Source organism: Panthera uncia (assembly GCF_023721935.1).
Source record: "Panthera uncia isolate 11264 chromosome B2 unlocalized genomic scaffold, Puncia_PCG_1.0 HiC_scaffold_24, whole genome shotgun sequence".
NCBI lineage: Eukaryota > Metazoa > Chordata > Mammalia > Carnivora > Felidae > Panthera > Panthera uncia.
Window position 1 is genome coordinate 53429551 of NW_026057580.1, and position 24180 is coordinate 53453730.

The following is a 24180-nucleotide window of genomic DNA, read 5'->3' on the forward strand; positions in this document are numbered from 1 at the left end:
GTCTCCAGTGCAATCTGTGTGTATGGCAAACAGCAACAACTACATTATATGTTGTTTGATTTAGCAATGATTTCTTTAAAGGTATGTATTTTTCACTTTTCAGCTGCTAGTGTAAACCATTATGTCATTTTATCTGTTCTATAGTATCCACAAGTCAATTTTTAATGCATAGGCTTTCATTGTATCAACTCTGCCCTAAGGGGAACACAGACAGACATCTATAAGTCACATTTAATCACATATTCATTTCAGTGGAAATAATGTATTAACCTATTTTCTCAAAAATATGTATTATGCACCTGCTATGTACCTGACATTTTTAGGTGTTTTGCTTTAGAAAACCTGTTTAATAAAAGCACTTATTTAAGAATATTCTCAGAGAATTGGATTCAAAGTATGTTTACAGTAGAGCTCAGCAAACCTAGTGGGAGTTGAGAAGTGGGACTGAATCAAGCAAAAAATTAAAATAAATAAATAGTCTTCTTGGAAAATTAACAAATGAATAATAATATTAATAAAATAAAATCAATACACGAACGGAAATTATAATTCCTCTTACCCTCATTTTGGCAAGTTACACTTCTGCTATCTATGACTCTAAAGAGAATACACGATAAACAAGAAATAGTTACTTACAGAATGTGGGCTTTGTATATTTGGCATCTTTGATCTGATGCAAACTTTTACAAAAATTACAAATTCCATTTCTCTCTGCTAAGTGACTTGTAATATTTTTACGTGTAGTTGCTACATAGGAACTCAATCATAATTTAATAAAGTTTAATTTTTGTGCTACACTGTAATATATTTGTCCATGGCAAAAGTAAGTTTGTGTGAACATTAGTATTGATTTTGGGCACAGCTTATTGGTACACCTTAAATTCTGAAGGCAAAAGCAAGAGATGTGTTAGAAAAATGCCTTAAATTTTCTACAAAATTAAGCAAAAAATATTTAGAATATTTTTGAACTTAAAATTTTCTTTTTTCTTTTTTCTTTTTTCTTTTTTCTTTTATTTATTTTTGGGACAGAGAGAGACAGAGCATGAACGGGGGAGGGGCAGAGAGAGAGGGAGACACAGAATCGGAAACAGGCTCCAGGCTCCGAGCCATCAGCCCAGAGCCTGACGCGGGGCTCGAACTCACAGACCACGAGATAGTGACCTGGCTGAAGTCGGATGCTCAACCGACTGCGCCACCCAGGCGCCCCTGAACTTAAAATTTTCAAATAAACTAATATGATCAACAATGTGATCTGGCAAGATTTAAAGCAATTAAACTGTGCAAAGTGTTAATTTAAATGTGAAAAATCCTGGTTCAAAATCATCAAAATAATAGAAACTAATTTTATATTTCTAGAGATAGCTTTTTAACCTGCATATACAATGCCTGCAATTTGAAATACTTTCCAATTACTAGAGAGAAAATTTAACCTATAATGTTAAAAAAAAAATGTCCGAAGAAGCATGTTAGATGTTACCATGGCTGCTACTCTGGAAATCTATGTCCTTATGGGTTTTTCCATGCATTTATAACTAGGATGTATTCTGAATCAAATCCACAAATATCAAGGTTAAATGTGTGATGCAAGTCCATTTAATTCCCTGATAACCGTGAATATATTTGCATATTTCACTTTTACACTTAATCCAAAAGTAGTATAGGTTGTGATGTGTAAACTGTATTTAGAAATTTTCCAGTATGAGTATGAGTATGCATCACATGTTTATTAGAATTGACATTTTCTCCAGAAATAGGACAACACAACTAAAAACTCAAGAGCAGAAAGAGATAATATAACCTAGGGAATAAGACCATTGGCCACAGGGCCTGTCTGACGTCACTGGTCATTTCACTCAGCCACTTTACAGCCTTATCACCTTGGGCAATTTGTGAACTTCTTCCTGCATTCTGAATAATAACACATTCTTCATAAAATGGTTGAGAATTTGATACCTAGGGAGGCAATAAAGTGTTAACAGACAGGACTGAATCCCTAAATATCTTTTATGTAACTTCAGTCTTACTTTTTCTGCTTCCAAATAGTATGGCGGGGGAGGGGGGAAGCTCAAGAAATATTATGAAAATTCTCCAGACTTCTGTTTTTAGTATTAGAATGAAATGAGACTTTTCATCCAATGTAAGGCATAATCATCTACATATGTGTTATATTATCTGTCTAGGGTTGTAATATAAGCTTTTTGCCCTGATGAAACCTGGGACATGAATTCTATTTAAAATTTTACAACTTCATTGGTATTTACATTATAATTCCAAAGGATTAGTTAAAGTTCTGGGTGTCATTACAGACATAAGGAATTACTTAAAAAAAAAAAGCAGTGAAATAATTATATTTTAAAAAAGCACCTGCATTTTGTGAGTAAGACCACCAAAAAAGATGTAGAGTGTAAAAAAAAAAAAAAAAAAACGAAAGAGACAAGAGGGAAAAACCAATCGGACCCCTAAATTAACCTGTAATTTGGTAACACTGCAATAATAATCTATAGTTTTGTTTTTAGTTTTTAAATCCCACTCTATCTATACCGATTAAAATGGAGACCTGGAATCTAGGTATAGTTTCTGAATTCTCTTATGAATAACTGTAAATTGCATCATTTTCCTTTGCATTTGGTGAAAACTTAAACAGAGAGATAGGAACAATTTAGCAATATAATAATGAAAAAAGGATTATTAAGATTCAAATCATGGTGTGCCTGGGTGGCTCAGTTGGCAAACTCTGGATATCAGCTCGGGTCATAATCTCATGGTTCATGAAATCGAGCCCCATGTTGGACTTTGCACTGACAGTGTGGAGCCTGCTTGGGATTTTCTCTCTCCCTCTCTGTCCGCCCCACCCCTCCCCCACTCACATTCTCCCTCTCCCTCTCTCTCTCTCTCCCAAAATAAATAAATAAACATTTAAAAACAAGATTCAAATCACTCATGGGGAAACTCTTCTCTTGATACTCAACAGAAACAGTGGGATAGAGATCTGAAGACCTATCCAGGATATGAGAGATGGATAATGCAACTTTCTCTCTATAACCTAGAAAAGAGGCACAGATATTATTATCCTTGTTATCCAATACAAATTGGGTAATGTTTAACTATAATTTATAAATTTTAAAAAGCGCACGTAAAGTGGTATCATAAAAGGGAAAAAGTTAAATAGTTCATGTAGTATATTGAGTACTAAAGACTTTCGAGCCTTTCAACTACTATGGCTTTTTGATACAAAAGAGAAAAATAATATACAAGCATTGCATAACTTTATCTATAACATTGCTATTGATTTTTAAGATTACCCAGAGGGATATTTTTGCACTCTCTTAAATGAGTTTACCATCATAAAACTATGCAAATGCATGGCATACATGAAAGTGAATTTCAGATTCTATTCATATGTTGTGATATGTTACAGACTACTTTGATACAGTGTGCCCATCACTTTGAAAGGCTAGTGGGCAGTCACACGTGCCACTGTACATAGCCTTTTATGCAACTTACAAGAACAGAAACTGTTCTTCCCCAACACCAACTCCAATCGCAGCTAGTACTCAAGCAGCCAAGAGTAACCTCTTTGCTTCCAATGGCATCTTCCTTCCAATTTAACAATTATGCCATACATTGGAAGAATGTTTGGAGTGATATAAATTGGATACCCTTCATAAAGCACTATAGAAGAGAGAGAAAGAAAACACAAAGAGGCTTATAGCGGCCAACTTGTTCCTTTGTTTGGCATCTATAGGAATGGGGGTTGGGAGTCGTTAGGAAAAAAGGCAAAGTGAAGTATAAATGGGTAATTAAAAGTGATTGATGGTGTTTTAGGGTATTTGGCAAAGGCACATTCACTACAGTGAGAATCTTTACAGAAAGAACGTTAAACAACAGAAGAGTGTATTGCTGCTTTGTTTTCATATCCACAATTCAAAAGCTCACTTTTCTCCCATGGGAGACTGACCCAGAACACTAGAGAGAGATCCTTATGGATAAGGTTGCTCAATAATGTCAAAGATTACCAGTGATCAAAAGCAAGGTTCCAGTGACTGCACAACACTTCCAAAAGGTCAGAATCACAAGATCTTGTAGTAAGTGAATGTATTTACACACTGGTCGAGTAAGACTGTAACAATTCCATTTTTATTCTTTGTAAAAATTCCATTTTTATTCTTTGGAATACAGATTAGAAGTGAGACCTACTTTTCTGTGGGAAGTTCTTTGACAAATTCTACCCTTTAGAAAAAGCTACTCTTACAAATATAAAATCAGTTTGGTCATAATGCTGCTTTTTATTCAGTGGGGTTTTTAAGTATCTGAGGGAAAGAAAATCTGTTTCAAAGGGCCTCAAACAACTACTTTAAAAAAAAAAACTCATTCCGATTTGTATAAATGCATTCAGTAGAAATTGAGAGATTTATCTCATAGAAAGCTAGCAGAAAAAGAAAATATTCCAATATTTTTCCATATCAAACAGTACAATGTCACAGACAAGTCTGTTGTTACTCTCACTACTGATCTCAAACCTGCAGCTCTCAAGTTCAACGTACCTCAGAAAGAGAAGTAAATATCACAGGATGTAAAAAGCAGCAGCATCCTGGCGGCAAAGAAATGAATTCTTAGGGAACAACTTGTTCTTTGTTCGCCACTTATATGACTCCTGTGACATTGGAACAGTGGTTTCATATAGTTGCATGCTTTTTCCTGTACCTAGGTGCTCACCACCAAAACACATAGGAGAGAAAGTAAGGCAGGAAGAAGAGAAAAACAGAGATGAAGGAGTGAGGGGAGCAGGGGATAAATCTAAAAAAAAAAAAGAAAAAAATGGAAGGAAGGAAGGAAGGAAGGAAAGAAAGGAGCAGGACTGGGGGGAAGAAGAAAGAAAGAAGAAAGAGAAAAAGAAAGAGCTAGAGATGACATATCAAACAGTATAAAGGTCTAGAAAAGGAAATCCAATATTGTCATGTTTCCAAAAATGCCCATCGACAGTCCCTGGGGATAGAAATGTAGAGGCGAAGAAAACAACTCTCCGAGGTAAAGGTCGGTATGGAACTGTTGCCAATATTATTCCATCCAAAATTAGAATGAATGTGCAAAATCATGTTCTCCCCTCTTGCTCTTATTTTTAAGGTCTCCTTCACATCTTATTATAAATCCAGTGTTCTAGGTCCAACTTGTCTGATATATTTAAGTCTATCTTTCTACACATGCATTATTATATAGACACTGATTTCATTTTGATATAGGTAAATAATCTGCTCAGCTCAGTATGTTTATTGATTATGCAAAGAGCTTAAGCAATACATATTTTTGGCAAGTCAATACACTGAATAAAATCTACATCTAAGAATATATCAGAGAAAAGCAAAATAACTCAAATGGAATGTTTCTGGTTAGCAAACCAGTTGCCTCTATTGGTTCACTACATGATGCTAAACAGTCTCTTTTGTTTAAGTTTCAATTTCTTGATCTGTAAACATTAAATTAATTATATTTCTTACACTCATAATTCAAAATGATGTTACAGGAAACAATAACAATTACTGAAAAATATAAACTCTCATGATTCAGAAATGCCAAAAAGAAACTAAATGTAGAAACAGATATTAAAAAGCCATAAACTGTTTGTTTATTAATATTTAAGAGGAAATATATCTATGTAAGAAATAAATATACCTAATTATTACAGACAGTATATGTTAATAATATAGTCACAAATCAAATAACTCCTTTAAAAATGTCTGATTTGAATTTATTCATACAACATAACATATACATATCTGGGTGTGCATGCACCCATACATATGTGTTAGCATGAACAATTTACTGAGGAATTCACAACAGTAAACCATTTAGTAATGAATATTTCTGGCCAATTTAAATTGTGAGTGAAGCTATATGATAGCTTATAAGCAATTATTATGAACATATTTAATCAAAAAGTATTAGATTAAATTATTGCATCTTCATTTGAGAAATATTATGGATGGTAAATTATTTTTTAAGTAGGCTTCATCCCAGTGTGGAGCCCATTCTGGGGCTTGAACTCATGACCCTGAGATCAAGACCTGAGCTGAGATGAAGAGTCAGACCCTTAACTGATTGAGCCACCCAAACATCCTTGGATGGTAAAACATTTCTGTATATCTTGCAATGAAACTACTGTGGAAAAATAAATATGAAAAGAGAAACCAATACTCAGATAAAGAAATACAAGGCAATTTTTACAAAGTGATGTCAAACGTATTAGGGATCCATTTTTCATACATATTACATCAATATGTGTTCAATTATTTGCCTTAAAACAAAGAGTCAAATTAAAGTTACATGTTGAGAAATTTTGCTAAAGTAAAGCTAGATTTTATTTGTGTAGAGTTTAGTTGATAATTAAATACTTATAAAATCAATCATAGCCTATAATCTTATAAAAATACAGGTCAGGAATTTGGGAGTGAGGTCAGGGCTAGCAGAGACTTATGGAGTTAACTGTATAGAGGTGATAGCAGAAGCTGGAGAAGTATCCTCAGTATCATCAGTCCAAATTTTCCAAAATATCTTACCTTGTAAATGTTTTAACCTATTCAGACTACTAAAGATTGGACACCTTCTGTTCTGTTACTCAGGCAATCTCTGGTTTAAAATATTGTCAGATATTTAGATCACTTTCAAACAGACAGCTAATCGATTTACACTGTATTTCAACTTGATTTTCAAGGAGCTGCCAGAGTTTTTTTAAAATGCCTTCAGAGTAGAGAAATAAAACTACATATACATACATATATAGTAGTAGTTTTATAATTAGTTATAAATACATAGTTATATTATAATACATTATAAATATATAGCTATAATTATATATAGTTAATTGTATGTATAGTATATATAATTAACATATTTTCCAAATTAGAAAATCATAAAACACTTAATGTGTTTTTGCACTAGATTATTAAACAAGACTGTAACAAAAGGACAAATTATGTATGTCAGAATAATTGGCTGTGTATGTGTATAAACTAAGTTGGTAAGATCATTGAACTTTGGCATTAATCGGTATAATGGAAGGAATGAGAATCATCAAAATCAAAACACAGGTAAAACATAAAAGGCAAGCTGTCTATTAACTCAGAATAAATAAAATTGTAGAAAATAGAGTATATGATTGAATATAAAGCAGGATAATTTTGATTCTAATTTTGTAACCATCTTTTAACCCAAATATTCACCTAAATTGATACAAATCCTTCAAATCCTTTATTTTTTATTTTTATTTATTTATTTATTTATTTATTTATTTATTTTTTGCTTAAGTTTAGGTGATAACTGTGGCAAATTGATATTAGCAGATTGATACAGATGTTAGCTACAGTTAACAATTTAATATATACATCCCACAAACAAAATGACAGGCAGATTGGCTGTACCTCGAAGGGAAGGCTTTCATGATTACAATAATCTATAGGCTTCATTGACTATGGAAGTGTACTTGTGATGCCAAATATAATTTAATCACAGTATCTAAGAAAAAAGCTTCTGAGACACGGTTCTAGGATTTGGAAGGCCCCAGACCTTCTTCAGGGTCTGCCTGGTTAAAAAGACCCAAGACCCATTCAAGCACACATAATTCAGGAGGCCTGCCTGCCAGCAATAAAGGCCGAAATTGGATACTTGGTGAGATTAATTACCTAGATAGGGCTTGATAATGCAAGTCAAATGGGAATGTAATTAAAGTGCACCTTCCATGAAAATTATTCATTGCTGATGGATCAGGTGACAGATAAATCAAAAGGCATTTTAAAAAAGACTACAGGTTAACTTGAAGCAGGTCTTTCCTCTTTATGAAACTCTGCAATTGCAGGTGTGGAATTCACTCTTGCTGTCTTATCCTCACCATGATACCATAAGACAAAAAAGCATATTGTAATGCAACCTATTAGAAACAGAAGCCAATAGAAAAACCATTAGGATCGCAGTTACAAACAAAAGGTCAGCTAGACTGGAACCAGTTGGCTGGCAGATTTCAGAAGAGAGTATCACTCTATGTTCATACTATAATGGGGATTGCAACCATAAAAGAACAAGTGATGAATTAATAAGTTGACTAGTCCCCAGGGCGCAATTCTTACAGATGAAAGGCATGCTGGGGTAATCAAACAGAGTTATAAATTAGATAAATCGAATGGCATAAGAAGTATTTTACATCATCATTATTAAATAAAGTCTTCCTGGATGTGTTGTTAATTCTTTACTGTCAATACATTTATTTACAGTCTAAGAACAATAAAAAACAGTGTTTTATAACAACGGCAGGGTAATTTCAGTTACCCAGAGGGATACTAAATCTAATTTCTCTGTTGAGTTCTTTTAGATGTGTTTATTATACACCTAAGAGAAGATAGGTGAAACAAAATGTCCAATTAAATGTTAGTTATTGGAAAATATGGCTTTATATGTTACTCATTTGCTTGCTGAAACTAATGAACATACCTTGCTTTTATTGACCTGTTTAAAGAAAATGCACAAAAGTGTTCTTGCATGCAAGAATAAACTTAATGCTGAACAGGAATACTATGTTGTCTAGTAGATGGCTTATGAAATTCACAAAAAAAAGACAATCAATGTCAGAAAAAAAATAACATCAAAAAACTTGAACAACCTTTGCCTATGGAAATCTTTAATAACAATGTAGATATTGATCTATTACTACACACCTTCAAATAACTATGTAACTTTTCCAAAAATTCCCACTGTATATATTTTTTTAACTTGAAAAAAGACAAAATTTGAGTTGAAATTCCCCTCAATAATCTATCCATCTCAATAGCACATAAATATCCTTCAAATTAAAAGACAACCAAAAATAATGAAAAACTATTGTGCACTATTACCTATAGGCAATTAAGAGGCTCATCACAAATACTCTAACCTAATTATAATAAAGTATTTATTTCTAAACTTGTTTTCAATAAAAATAAATTTTATATAGCAGGTCTCTCCACATGTCTAAAATTCAGAAGTAGGAAAATTCATGGGCAAACACACAATAAAATTTTAGATATGTAAATTTGATACACAGGACCTGCTTGTGTTTGAAGTGCCATAGGTTAATGTATAAAAAAATACATCTGTCAAAGAATTATCTGTTTGTAGTCCTCCATTCCTAAAGGTTACTGATTAAAATTGAAAATAGGCATGGCAAATACCCAAACATTTTATCAGAAGACACTGCTTTTTACATTCCCTGCAGATGCCAGTAAGTAACTTAATCCCAACCCAACTATAAAGTAAACTGTTCATGATTTGTCAGATTATCTGATGCTTGTCCAGAAAAATAGCCTGAAAAAAGAGTCACCAGGACACTATAATTAAGATCCATTCATCCATTTCATCCTGGAATTGAAGAAAATAACAAAACATCAAAGTCATCAGACAGCAATCTAAAGAAGGTCAGTTAGTATCTTTTCAAACATAACACCAGGATTTAATGCACCAGGTGTGCTAGAAGTAACTTGCAAATCATAATAATATCCAAGGTTGGCTGAAATAGCATTATGGCTTCCTGTTCTTTGTTTACGTCATTCTTAAATATAAAGGATATATGATTAAAAATAAAAGGTAAAGTCTTAGTATTAATATACTGAAGATAGCAAGAGTAATGTTTCCAAACTTTTAGGTGGATCTTCTACTTTTCTATAGCTGAGTTCATGATAGGGGGCATAATTTAAAATGTCTGGGAGGAGGAAACTAGGAAGAGAAAGAAATGTGAAAACAAAAGCATAACATAAAATATAACTATATATATATATATACACACACACACACACACATATATATACACATATATAAAACTACATATACTATATACATATACACAGTAAGAGACACAGTCTTTATGAGATGTGTGTAGTCATTTGACTTTATAACAATATTTCATATTAAGAATGACAATAAAGATATTACAAGAGGCAGTGTTATAAACACATAGTTTACGGAATTAACATCTTTCCTTTTATGACCTCTACTGAGATTATCAGGTTCTCAACAATGACATTTATGTGAGGCTAAATTTGGGTTCTTAGTGATGTCAGAGATGTGCGAAAATAGGATGAGATGTCAGAACAAGGAGAAAACAAGGTTATGATAATGTATTAGAACAGAACAAAGGCGGTAATTTTTTTCCAAACAAAATTCAGACTCATGATCTATCTTAGACTCTTTACCAGTCTGATAAATGTTGTATGAAATCAGCATAAAAAGTATCTATTACAATTCAATTCAGCCAACATTGAGCACTTACAGCACATATGCCATAATGTTACGCTTTGTTTTCAACCATGACAAATATGATTATGACATTTTCTACTCCAAGTTGTCTATCAAAATTGTTTCTCATGGCTCAAAATTGTCAAATCCAATGGACTTTCTTCTGTCTTCATTGCATTGACCTCCTGTGACATTTGATTCTATGATTAACTGACTTGGAAAATATCCCTTCCTTTGGTTACTGTGACAGCCCTCCTATCCAACTGGCCTGGGTAAAAAGGTTTTTGGTCTTCATCCCATTGTTTTGATATTCTGCCAGCTCCTGTTGATATTCTCAAAACTTCTCTCTCAAACTTTATATATTATAGCTCTACCTCCTCTGCCCCGAAATAGGCCATTCATTAACTTGCCCTCTATAGGTTTATGATTGCCAAATTTGTAACATTTAGGCTCCCCTACCATTTCAACACTCTTAGGAATATATATGTGTTCATAAAGTGTACAAAGTTAAAAAGTGCATACAGTTAGGGGCGCCTGGGTGGCGCAGTCGGTTAAGCGTCCGACTTCAGCCAGGTCACGATCTCGCGGTCCGTGAGTTCGAGCCCCGCGTCAGGCTCCGGGCTGATGGCTCGGAGCCTGGAGCCTGTTTCCGATTCTGTGTCTCCCTCTCTCTCTGCCCCTCCCCCGTTCATGCTCTGTCTCTCTCTGTCCCAAAAATAATAAATAAAAAAACGTTGAAAAAAAAAAAAAGTGCATACAGTTAAAACCGTCTATATACATGTCTATACCCATAAATACGTCACATTACATGATACAGCTTGATGTAACAGGAGCTAAAGGTGTTAGGTTTAAGTGTATTAGTAACATTTGAATAAACTCGTCATTAGTGATATGGTTTAACCAGTATCTCTGAATTTTATTACTATATATGATTGCCATTATGAATGCTATGCTCAGACAATGTTCCACATCTTTCTATATGCTGAAGTTAATGATCAAATATTATTTAAAATTGGTACACTAATTATCTGATGTCAACATGCTATGGATAATTAAGAACTGTGTGCATTTAAGCTATGATAATTGTTTTTCACAGCTCTTTTCTAGCCCCTGTGTTTTAAACAAGCCAAGCAGCTACAGGACTGCAAGTACATCTCCTGCCCGTACTTTGTCATAGGACAGACATCATCTACTCTGCCTTCTCCCTGATTAATTTCGTGGGGTTGTAGCAATTATCTCTCCTGTGTGACAGACCTCTTTGTAAATGAAATGTAAGAAATTTGGATAATTTTTTCCTGGTTTTTACCCCTTGATTGATCCTTGTTTCTTGCTTACAATGTATAAAGGGAACTGAAGTCATAAAGCAGTTGGAACGAAAACAAGTACCAATTGGGCTTCTGCAGTGGTAATCAACACATCTGAAAACAAGACCTTGGTGGTGTTCTTTCTTTTACCCTATTACTTAGATCACTTGGTTAAAACCGTTAATGATCCTCTTGGATCAATGTCTTTTGCTTGTAGCTCTAATTTACTGCATCGGATGATTAGTACAGATGTTTTTGTGGATGGCTCTGCATCATTCCACCAGATTGCTTGTCTGAATCAAATTTGCTTCAATTCATCACCAATGAAGCAAGGAATAAAATAATCAACATTTACTTTCTCTTAACACTGGTACCAAAAATAGAACAACTAAACGCTTGTCAATTTAAAGACTATCTCTTACCTTTTACAAAGCTATGTCCCTTAGCTTATCCAGGGCATAAAATGGTATATATGGTTGGGGGTGGCAGAGTGTAGGAAATGGAAGTGCAGGGAACCAAAACCTGTACTTCAAATTAATGAGCCCAGGTTTATTTTTTTAATTGAGGTCAATTGACATACAACATTATATTAGTTTGATCACCAAATTTGTATCATCATCATCATAATCCTCTTCCTCATCATCACCAATGCACATTATGTGTATTCACCTAAATATGAATAATGTATAAAATTACCAGCCACTGGCTTTTCATTCTCTGAAATGCAGCTTATTGATTTCTTGCTCATGTGTATATATATATATATATATATATATATATATATTTTTTTTTTTTTTTTGAAACTGTCTTCACAGTGCTATTCCTTTAATAACACTTCGGGGAAATGATTGAGATAGTATGCTCCATAAGAACTAAGCAAACAACTCACAGATCAAAACCTTTTTGTACGGTGGAACAATACCAGGTAAATAAGGTAACCAGTTCTGAGAATTAATTAAAAATCACTTCCTGATTCAATACATGTAAAAAATCCTTTACAAATGTGTTGATTTGTGTTCTTAGCATAGTAATCCTCCTATATACATATGTTTTGCTGTTTTATTATTTATAATTGTATAATACCTCCAGAAAAAGAGATTGAATTCAATATATATTGACCTGGGGTTGTACTTTGTAAAAAATTTTGCATGTTTTACTTCAGTCTCTGGTGTTAACTTATTTTTTTGTATTTTTTTCCTGTTAAAATTAAAGAGTAGGTGGTCTGGTTAGTCACATTTCAGTCAAAACAGATTTTCTATATCTCACTTGAACAAACTTCTTAACTTTAAAAGTAAAGTACTATTTCTTTATAAATATAGTCTAGTGAATGCATTTTCAATTCTCTACAATCTCCACTCAATAAACTAACAGTAGCAAAATAAAGGACCTCCTTTTAAGGGCAAGACATATAATAAGAATTACTTTACATAATTCCATCATTATCTACTATTCCAGGACAATGATCCTGATGGGCAGTCATATATTTTGTTGAAGAGTCTATTTAGAGAAGCTTAAATTTAACAAGTTACAAATTTTAATCTCCAAAATATGGTGATAAAAACCTTTTCACTAGAAAATCTTGAAACAGCACTCACTTCTTAATCATGTAGAAATTGCTAGTTTAAAATTGCCAAGAATTTGGCAAACTTGTTCAAGCTTGAAAATCCAGGGACAAACCACATGACTTACTTTATATAGAATGTTCTGCTACCATGAAAGTAGCACCTTCTATAATTTGTAAGATAATGAATTGGCTCTGTTTAAAAAAAAAAAAAAAAAAAACCGTCCAAGATGTCAGGAGCAAAATATTACTATTGGTCTTTCTGGCACTTACCAATGCACTGCACTAAATAAGTTTTAGTGCCTATTTGAGGGGGACGGGGAATCACAGAAATGAATAAAATTCCTACAACTCCCATTCCTTTCCCCAACCACAAAAGTATGCATGCCTGTCCTCATGCACATGGAAAATAAATACTTTCCTTCAACATAATAGGATAGAACTAAATTATGTCAGGGATGGATATTTGTGTTAGCCTGTTCAGACTGCTGTAACACCAAAGACTGGGTGTCTTAAAAGAAAACAAAACAAAACAAAAACAGAAATTTATAAAACAAACATAACAAAAATAAATTTATTATCTCATAATTCTGGAGGTGGGGAGCCCCAGATCAAAGTCCAGCAAGATTCAGATTCTGATGAGACCTCTTCTCCTCACTTGCAGATGGCCACCTTCTCACTAGGTCCTCACATGGTCTTTCCTCAGTGAATGTCAATGGGGAGAGAGCAAGCTCACTGGTGTCTCTTCTTATAAGGACACTAACCCTATCAGGATCAGGGCCCCAACCATAGGACTTCATGTACCCTTAATTAACTTCCTATAGTCCCTGTCTTCAAATACAGTTATACTAGGGGTCAGAGCTTCCACACATGCATTTAGAGGTGGACACAATTCAATCCATGACAGTGTTATAACCGAGTTATCACACAAATTAACTCATTCTTCTCAGATGCTTAAATATCATTATCCACAACAGCAAAACTGAGATCAAAGAATTTAAGAAATGATTAAGCTATATTAAATTGAAAATATGAAAGGCTACTTAAACTTTGTATTAGGTTTCTTTCATATGTTTACAAAGAATCCTTCCATTCAAGAGCCTGCAGATCAAACTTGTTAACCTCAACCTAACATCAACGTAAGCAAAATAGTTCATTACAAATATTTATAAAATCAGAAAAGGGTGGATTTGATAACTCCTACAGACACTGGGACAGAAAGCATGGGGGTGGTGAGAAGGTAAAGATGTGGGATTGAGAATACAGGTTGTTTAGGGACATTTCCTTACATATATTTTAACTGAGAAAATTCATAGAATAGCTATGTCACATAGTCTCAAAATGTCACAAAACTACAAAAAGGAGAAGATATTAAAATAAGTTCTGAAAAGCTTGTGTTGTATACTAAGCAGTCCTAAGCACTAACAAAGAAGATCTCAAATCTTGGTCTCTGCCTGTGCTTCGAGGTTATGTTGAAAGAAAAAAAAAATAATTATATTTTCAGGAGATTTTCTAAACATGAAGAATTACAAAAGTTTTCAAATATAAAGGTTAATTATAGCTTAATATTTTAAAATAAGACTACTTTAAGCTTTTGTTCTAAATCTCTACTTAAATATCAAGTTTGTGGCTGTGAAGTCATTTTAAGATTTTATTTTATTTTAAAAAATGCTTAATGTTTATTTATTTAAAAAAATTTTTAATGTCTATTTATTTTTGAGACAGAATAAGACAGAGCATGAACGGGGGAGGGTCAGAGAGAGAGGGAGACACAAAATCTGAAGCAGGCTTCAGGCTCTAGGATGTCAGCACAGAGCCTGATGTGGGGCTCGAACTCATGGACTGTGATATCATGACCTGACCTTAAGTCGGACGCTTAACTGACTGAGCCACCTAGGTGCCCCAATGTTTATTTATTTTTGAGAGAGAGAGAAAGATGGAGTGAGAGTGGGAAAGGGGCAGAGAGAGAGGGAGACATAGAATCTGAAGCAGTCTCCAGGCTCTGAGCTGTCAGCACAGAGCCTGACTCAGGGCTTGAACCCATGAACTGCAAGATCATGACCCAAGCTGAAGTCAGACGTTTAGCCAGCTAAGCCACCCTTATTTTAAGATTTTAAATAAATCTAGAGTTTTAAGACCAAATCACAAAAATTTTGTATTTGAAATCATGACCTTATATATTCAGTGGATAATTTAAATAAAATTACATTGAATTTCAATTTAACTAACTCTTTAGATATTAATCTTGATAATCTTAGAAAGTATCTTTTCACATTATGATATGCAAAGAATTTAAGTATTTAATTCAACATATTTACTAAGCATGTATCCTGGGCACAACTGGTTACAGGAGCTAGAGAATAAGACCAAAGATGTTACTATTTTCTTACACTGTGAAGTCTAACGGGAAAGACAAACATTTCATGGATAATATGTGAAAAATATGATGAAAAAAATGCATGAAATAGTCACTGTAAGACCATATCACAGAAAGATGTAATTCTCACCTAAATTTTCATTGTAAGTTTGGGATGTGAAGATCCTGGGTAGGCATATGAGTCTTTACATGTAAAGTGGTCACCATATACTAAGTACTCAAGAAGTCCTAGTTCAGTATCAATGCCAATATGGTTGCCAATTTTATTAAAATAGTATCCAAAAAAATATTTCTTTATTTATATGTTTTAATTATTGATAGCCACTAAGAAAGACTATAAATGTATCTACATGTATATTTTTAAGTTAATGGTGTCAAAAGTATTTAAATTTTAAAGAATTACATTTCAATATAGTCTAAGATTCCTACCTGCATGATTCTAAAATATCATGGCCTAAGGTATGAATTAGCATGACTGAATTGTTTCCTGGTTTTTGGACACATCAAGTTTATAAAATAACTAGAAACAAGGGTCCCTGGGTGGCTCAGTTGGTTAAGTCAAGGATCCCTGGGTGGCTCAGTTTGGCTCAGGTCATGATTTCATGGTTTGTGAGTTCAAGCCCCATATTGATCTCTGTGCTGACTGCTCAGAGTTTGCTTCTGATTCTGTGTCCCTCTGTGTCTGCCCCTCCCCAAATCTCTCTCTCTCTCTCTCTCTCTCTCTCTCTCTCTCTCTCAGAAATAAATAAAAAAAAAAAAAACTTAAAAAAAATTTTAAATAACTGGAAACATTACAGAAATGTGTATTTTGAGTGATTGACTATTAAATCTTATTCAGTTGATTTTTCTCCTACAGTGTACATAAGCATGTGTATGTATGTTTTAACAAAATTAACACTATTTCGACAAAATGTTTTGTGGGTAGTGGCAGTGTTTCTTTGTCTGTGTTTTATCTCATCTCACTGGATGGAGACTGCTGCATTTCATATTACTCAATATTATAATCAGTATATTCTCTCAAACAAGGAAATATATTCTCTTAACATCTTTTTCCCTTAAAATACAAACTTAGCTTATGAATTCCAAAGAAATATCAGAGTGTATAAACTTAATAGGAGAAATTTATTTTTGCTTAAAGGACACATAACTTGATGGCTTACCATTTTAAATCATTGAGAATAGATGATCTGAGTTAATGTATGAGGAAAATAGTCATAGTTGAGTCACATTAATAAATGTAAGTGAAGATATTTCTGACAAATACAGGAAATGACTTTTGATACTGTCTCTTTTTTGTATAATTTTGCTTATTATAATGTTATATCATATAACTCTATGGTTATATTTCATTTTGGACATTATATAAACATTACAAATCTAAATAAAGAGAATACCAAAGCCAATGTTAATTTTGACAGAGATAAAAGATCTGGGCATTTGAAAACATAAGAGAAATTAGTCACATTAAGATATGCAGGGATATTTTTTAAGTTTCTTAAAGAAGGGAAATAAAATCATAGCCAGAAGGCAAGTGTTACAGTAACCAATGTTGTATTTGTTACTAAGAGACTATATTTGTTAATAATATCCTCAGGAAATAACACTTCTTAGTAGGTTCCTTTTTCATTGAAGAGTAATTTATCACCACACCATTAAAATAATATGCAAATTCCCATGTAAAGGATTGTAGTAGTCCATGATAAGATTACATAACACTTAATAATTCTCGGTAAGCAGTGTATTTGACTGCAATAATCTGGGATGCTCTGATGGGCTGCCTACATTCTCCTCAGTGAAGGACTGAAGAATTTATTTGCTCAGATGCTGAGATGGCTGCTAAAAAGCAGACCTCAGTTCCCTGCTCTACTTTACAATTGCCTTGTCTGAAAAATGACACCTTGCTCCTTTGTAGGCTCCTTCCCATAGTCATGTTTGGACGACAACGAGATATAAAGGCCTGCCACTCTTTCTTCAGCTCTGGACAATATATGAAGGTCCCTTACGGGTGGAGAGCTCCCCATGGAGTTGGCTGAGGAGTTCCACTGAGACTGCATCAAAGCTCAGCTTCCCCTCTGCTCCAGTCTTGCTCCCTTCCTGTCTCTTCCTAAGGCAGTGATCCCAATTGCATGCCCTCATACATACAATTCCTGCACAGTAGTCCCTGTCTAAGTGTATGCTTCCTGGTGAGCCCAACATGGGAAATTATATCCTCTTTCAAGAGGTGACAGTTTGCATCTTTAATTCCTACCCAGTGTTTTCGACAGCATTCTAACAACTATCAATCCCGTTAAAATTACAGTACCTTTATACGTAATACTCAGCTATGAATTACTCCATAATTTCAATCAACAACGTACTGCACAATGTATAGTATGTATTGAATTTAGACAGTCCATTTAGTGATGGGCATAAGATGGGTTGTTAGAGGCCTTATGTCCCAAACCTCTCTTTACTTAGTACAATTCCATGAGTTCAAAGAAGTGATTCAGTTTTAACACTCTTTTCATGTGCATTTTATATGTGAAAAGTGCCATAAACATAATAAGTGTTCAGTAATGAGTCACTCTTAATATTAGTTCTATGATTATAATCGTTATAGTACCATAACACACGTTTTTATTTTAAAAATATAACATAATAAACTAAAGGCTCAATTTTTATCGCATGAGGAGTCAAATAGCATGATACTGTTTCAGGAGAAAATTCAATTTCAAAGAGCTGAAGTAACTCATCTAAAATTCAGTAATTATGTCATTGAATATCAAATCCTATTCCTTTTCCATTCATGTCTCGATGCTTTCATTCTTGTAAAATCATTTAACTTTTCTTATGTACGACTGGTTTCCTCATCAGAATTAAGTGCACAACATCCGTTGTACAGCTGGCATACAGAAAGAATTGTGTTACATGGTAAAGGTACAGATGAACACAGCACAATCACTTGCTTGAAGAATAATTGCAGAGTTCCTTAAATCTCTTTGGGGGGTAAGATCACATATATTATAATTTTGTATTGCTTTGAAAATGGTCTAATTGTTTAAGTGTTCCCACAGTGAACTGAGGTATTATAAAAAGAGAAAATAATTTTAGGGTGACCTATTTTTATGAACTTTCATACTTTTGCAGACCATTTTTGTATTAATGTACTTGGTCTGTAGAAGAAATGTAGTGGCACTGATTATGTTTTAATCGGGGAGGCCCTCTTGAGGGCTTAGAAAATGATTCACTTGTCCTCCTGGTAAAATCATATCCGCCCCAAAGTTCTAGACTGACTAACTTATTTTCTGTGAGGACTCCCCCTCTCTGCAGATAGAATGGATCATTCCTTCATTGAGGTTTCAGTGTTTTGTTCCTAATATTCTACAGCAGGCATCACATCATATTCAAGTGTTCTGTCATATTAGGTATGTAACTAAATATATCCGCTACAATATGGGCTCCTCATAAGGACAGGACCAATCTTTACCTACTGTTTGATACACACTACTTAGTAGAGTTGGCTGAGTTAATATTTAAAAAGTAGCATTTAAATAGTCAGCTCTTAAGAACACTGATGTAATTATTAAGACCATTTTTGTTTAAGAGAACCTTCCAATGTAAAGAAGAATAAGGATCATAAGACCATAGATGAAATACATGTGCTTTCCCCCTCACTTAGAGATTTTTAACATATCTCTGACATACATAAGCCTGACATGTGAGACTTCACCCTTAATAAGTAATACCATTCCTACAAAATAAAACAACAATGAAAGGCTCCTGGAGGGTGGCTCAATCGGTTAAGTGTCCTATTCTTGATTTTGGCTCAGGTCATCTTCTCAAGATTCATGAGTTGGAGCCCGCCATTGGGCTCCAGACTGACAGCACAGAGCTTGCTTGGGATTCTCTCTCTCCCTCTGTCTCTGCTCCTCCCCTGCTCACCCATGCTCTTGCTCTCTCTCTCTTTCTCTCATTCTCTCCCTCTTTCTCTCTTAAAATAAATGTAAAACAAAAAAAGAAAAATATATATATATATATATATCAGCCAGTTTCTGGAGGTCATATGTTCCTGATAAATACAAAAATTATCTCTATATAAATATCATATATTATTCTCTATGCATTTCTCATCTTAAAGCTAATTATCGGTTTAAAGTAGAATCTCAGTCTTAAGATAACTTATGACTAGATAATAGTCACATTTTACACAGACAAAACAAAATTAATCTCTTCCTCCTCCAATGTTATAAAACATAAATGCCAATTCTGAGCCTCCAATAATTCCCCCCATACTGCAATAGATACAGAGTTTACTGTGCTTTGCCTTGACAGGTTCACAAAGATTTGTATAAAAAGAGGGTTAATTCAGCATCCATTTTGCTACAATACACTATGATACAATAAAAAGTACTACAAAAAAAAAACACAAAACCCTACTACAATGCGCTAAAGTAATATTTTTATGACACTGAAGAGTTTTTAAGTTTTCTCTAATATTATCTAACAGGATAAGACAGGGGGGTAGGTATTCTTTTATCCCCATTTCAGTCATGTGGAACTTTAGTGATCTACCCAAGAGCATGTAACTCCTAAGTGGCAGGGGAGGGGCTGGAGCACAGATCTTTTAACACCAAACCTCCGACTCCCACCCTGAACAAAGCATAAGGGGACTTCAATATACTCTCATTTCCACAAACACTGATAGGGGGTGTGGGGGAAACTTATGCTCCAGACTCCAAACTTAACAGAAAAGAAACTACAAAGTATATACACTACCTTTCACACACTGGCTAATAATTTTCCATTTTCACTCTATTCTTTCCCAGACACAAGCAGATTCTCCTACTACATCTTTTTATACTTGGTAGCAGTGGTTGCTGATGACGGGGATGACTGACCAGAGATCTAGATTTAAATTCATTATTGAAATGACTGCAGCATAAACCAGGTGGGAGGTGGTGCTGTTTAGTTAATAGAGAATGAGAATTTCAAGGATCACTGCAGGTTTCCATGTGTAGTAATGAACAGGGGAAAAATTTCAAATCATTCTCCCCTTAGAAAGAACAAAAATATTAGCGATGGGGAACAGCAGGAAGTGGGTGTGCAAATTCAGTAGAGCAATAGTCACTAATATATTCTAAATTTCCTCTGTTAAAAAATACAGGAAACCTTCTACAATTACCACAGATCGTCTTGTTTAGATGCATTTCTTTTTGAAAAAGAATAGCTTTTTAATAAAAAAAATAGCATAGCTTTTTTAAAAAAAAGCTAACTTTAAATTCATGAGGTTTTAGCATTTCAGATGTAGGAGAGACTAGGCAATTATGAATGAATATGTTAATATAAAAGTATGACCATAGTTTGCTTTTTAACTTTTTATATTTATTTCTTTAAAAAAAAATTGAATAGCTTTATTGAGATATAATTTACGTACCAGAAGGTTTACTCATTTTAAGTGTACAATTCAGTATTTTTTTAGCATTTGTACAGAGCTCTGCAATCATCACAATCTAAATTTTGCAATCTAGTCTAATCTAAATTACCTTCCCCCATCAAACAAACAAACCTAGTTTGCCCTTAGCCAGAAGAGAATCAACACCCAAAGCCATTTTACCTAACAACTGAGATATTTGATTCAAGAATTTATGGGAAAATCTATGAACGATTTAGCCCATGCAGTATTAACCTGAAAAATTAAACAGCAGGTATTTAAAGAGCAAAAATACAGACCCCAAAAACAGACTATTTGGCGAACTCTATTTGTGGGATAAGCTCAACAACTTTGGGTAATATTCAAAAATAAATAAAAATGTCCCTTCTATACTTGATATCAGCAGGAATAAAAGAACTATTCTAGTTCAGCAGGCCCAAGAGTTGCTCTTAGTGGTTCCAAAGATAGCTCTAGTGTCACAATCATGAACCTAAAATGTTTCAAACCCACTCACTGTAAAGCTATGATGACAAATTTCAATATAAAGCAACACAAGCAAAAATATCTGACAAAAGGATTTTGAAAGAATAGCAAATAGAGTCAGGGTAAATAAAAATGAATCAAACAAAATCAGTTAAATTAGTTATTTCTTTTGTCTAGTTTTTGGAAATTTCAAATTTTCTAGGTCGTTTTTCCTCCAGATTGCTGCTTTTACACAGGAGATCAGATTTGCAATAGCCTTTTAAATAAACATCAAAATGAAACTTTTAGAATAAGAACTCATTAATCTGTTCAAAATGGTAAGCATAAAACCAGATGCCTAGTTTTCATTCTGCAGATATAATTTAAATAGGTAACATTTTGTTAAAATTGGCATATAAGTGAAGAATAGATTAATCTATGTCCAGGAATTTGGGATAATACTGGTTTTGACAGCCAGCCAAAGATCAGGAAGACTCCGTTATAAGCTTATTATGATGCTCTCAGAACTCAGTACTCCAGTGCAGGTCCCATTTTATTAATAACAATGACATAGTACTTGGCTACATCTACCACACAAGATCTTCTTTCACCAGCAAGAATTTTTAAAAGGTTGAGAAAGCCCTCAATTTCTGAAACTTCTTTCAGTAATAAGATTTTCCTGAAGGTTTAGAAAGTCTCCAATTTCTGAAACTTCCTTTCTAACTTATATTTTCCAAAACATACCACAACAAAGCATGACTGAGTAGGGCACCTCAAATGCCATGAAGAAAAGTGAAAATTGCTCCTAGGCTAAGCTACAAGTTCACAGTCTTCATGGTCATTACTTCCTAATTCACTTCTTTTGAAATTCTCACGCGATCTCCCAAGTACTTGCTTTAATATGACAAATGGTAATATGATCACAAACCTACTGATGAACTTAAAATTCCCTCATGCCCATTTTAACGCAGACTTGCCATATATGACAAATGTCACATCGTATGTGGTAAAACACTGGCTAACACTTTGTGAGACAGTGCACTCCACTCTTTCATCACCCTGATTATCATGCAGTCTTTGATCATGCGCATATACCACACAAAAGAGTACAACTGTAAGAACTATCCACCATCTCATTTTGTCCAATGTTTTCACTCTCTTCTAGATCTTTCAGTGGAGCTTCTTGTCTTAGAACAGTCTTAACTGGTTGACAATTTATCTCTTTTTAGTTCTCCTGCCAGAATCTCTGGAGGAGATGCTAATGAGTCTAGCAATGGTTAATAGTCAACAGGAGGAATAACAAAGAAAAGTTAGAGGTGTGAATCATCAACGAGCTGGAATAATCTAGTTCTGTGTAGCCAAGTTAACTAAATATTCACGCGCGAGAGACCTCACTTATGTAGTCGCATTATTCACTCAGTGAAGACAAACAGAAAAACATACCTGCTTGACCAGTGGTGATACTGACAGCCGCAAAGAGCCTCTGGGATCTGCTTAAGTCAGAAACTCCATTTACAGCTTCAACTTCAAAAGTATAATTAGCGTGGGCTAGCAGGTCCATGACAGTGACATAGTTATCCTCTAATCCGGTCTGCTGGGGCATGTAGCCAATGTTACTCCCACAGGGAACGCACTCGCCCTGCTCCCAACTGCACCGCTTACACAATACTCTGTAGGTCACATCATTTCTTCCCCCATTGTCGGCTGGAGGACTCCATTCCAAACTTACTGTGGTTTGGTTGATGTTGAAAATGAGGTTCTGTGGTGCAGATGGAGGCCCTTTGGAAACCAAAAATAAATAAACAAATAAACAAAAAAAGAAAAAAAAAAACAACCCCAAAAAACAAAAAATGAAGGAAAGGATCTGTGTGGGCCACGAAGCTAGTGGCTCAATTACCATACAGAAAACTAGTCGAAATGCTTTCTTTTACATAAACATTTCATTACCTTTCCTAAAGAAGCTGTATAAAAGCCTCCTTGAATTCACTTGGCAAGAGGCTCTATTTATTTTCCATTTAATATGTCAAAATGAAAACAGGATAACAACTGTCTTTGTGCTTTTGCCACAGTCTTTAGCTATTTTTCTTCTAAGCAATTACAAAGAACAGTTAATGCACCTAAAAAAAACAGTTGTGCAGTTGTTTAAAAATAGTTTTCCTTTTAACCATATAACAGAGAATACATCTATTCATTCCTAATGTGCTCAAGAATGATTTACAGTAAGTCTGGGATTGGCTTTGGATTTGGGTCTCTCGAACATTCATTAATTGAAGCACCAAGATGTGAGATTTGCTCTATTTAGTGATGGAATTTTAAGTCAGAAACCATTACTTTTTAATCACATTTCATAACCACATAAGACTCAAATAACTTTTGCATTTTATTTATGATTTTTATTAGATACATGAGAAAAATATTCTTAAAATGCATCTTATCAGTTCATGAAAAATTGGGGCGTCTGGGTAGCTCAGATGGTTAAGCGTCCAAATTCCGCTCAGGTCATGATCTCACGGCGTATGAGCCCGAGCCCCGTGTCGGGCTCTGTGCCGACAGTTCAGAGCCTGGAGCCTGCTTCGGATTCTGTGTCTCCCTCCCTCTCTGCCCCATTCACATTCACACTCTGTCTCTCTCTTTCTCTCTCTCTGTCTCTCTCTCTTTCAAAAATAAAAAAAATGGCCTTATCAGTTCATGAAAAAAAAATTCAATATTTAATAACAATTAAGAATTCATTCACAAATCCAAAGCCCATCTCAATGATGTCACAATAGTACAACCAGTGTAAGGAATCTGAAAGTCCTTTCCTATGTTACGA

At 34.2% G+C, this 24180-nt stretch overlaps 1 protein-coding gene across 2 annotated transcripts in view; it reads right to left on the minus strand.

Annotated features, from left to right (window-relative positions):
- The window catches only part of EPHA7 (EPH receptor A7), a 170298-nt gene that overhangs the window by 84548 nt on the left and 61570 nt on the right, over window positions 1-24180 (minus strand). For both annotated transcript variants that reach the window (XM_049654009.1, XM_049654010.1), the window contains exon 5: window positions 22812-23147. In XM_049654009.1, coding sequence (XP_049509966.1) covers window positions 22812-23147 — 336 coding nt within the window. The remainder of the gene's footprint in view (window positions 1-22811; window positions 23148-24180) is intronic.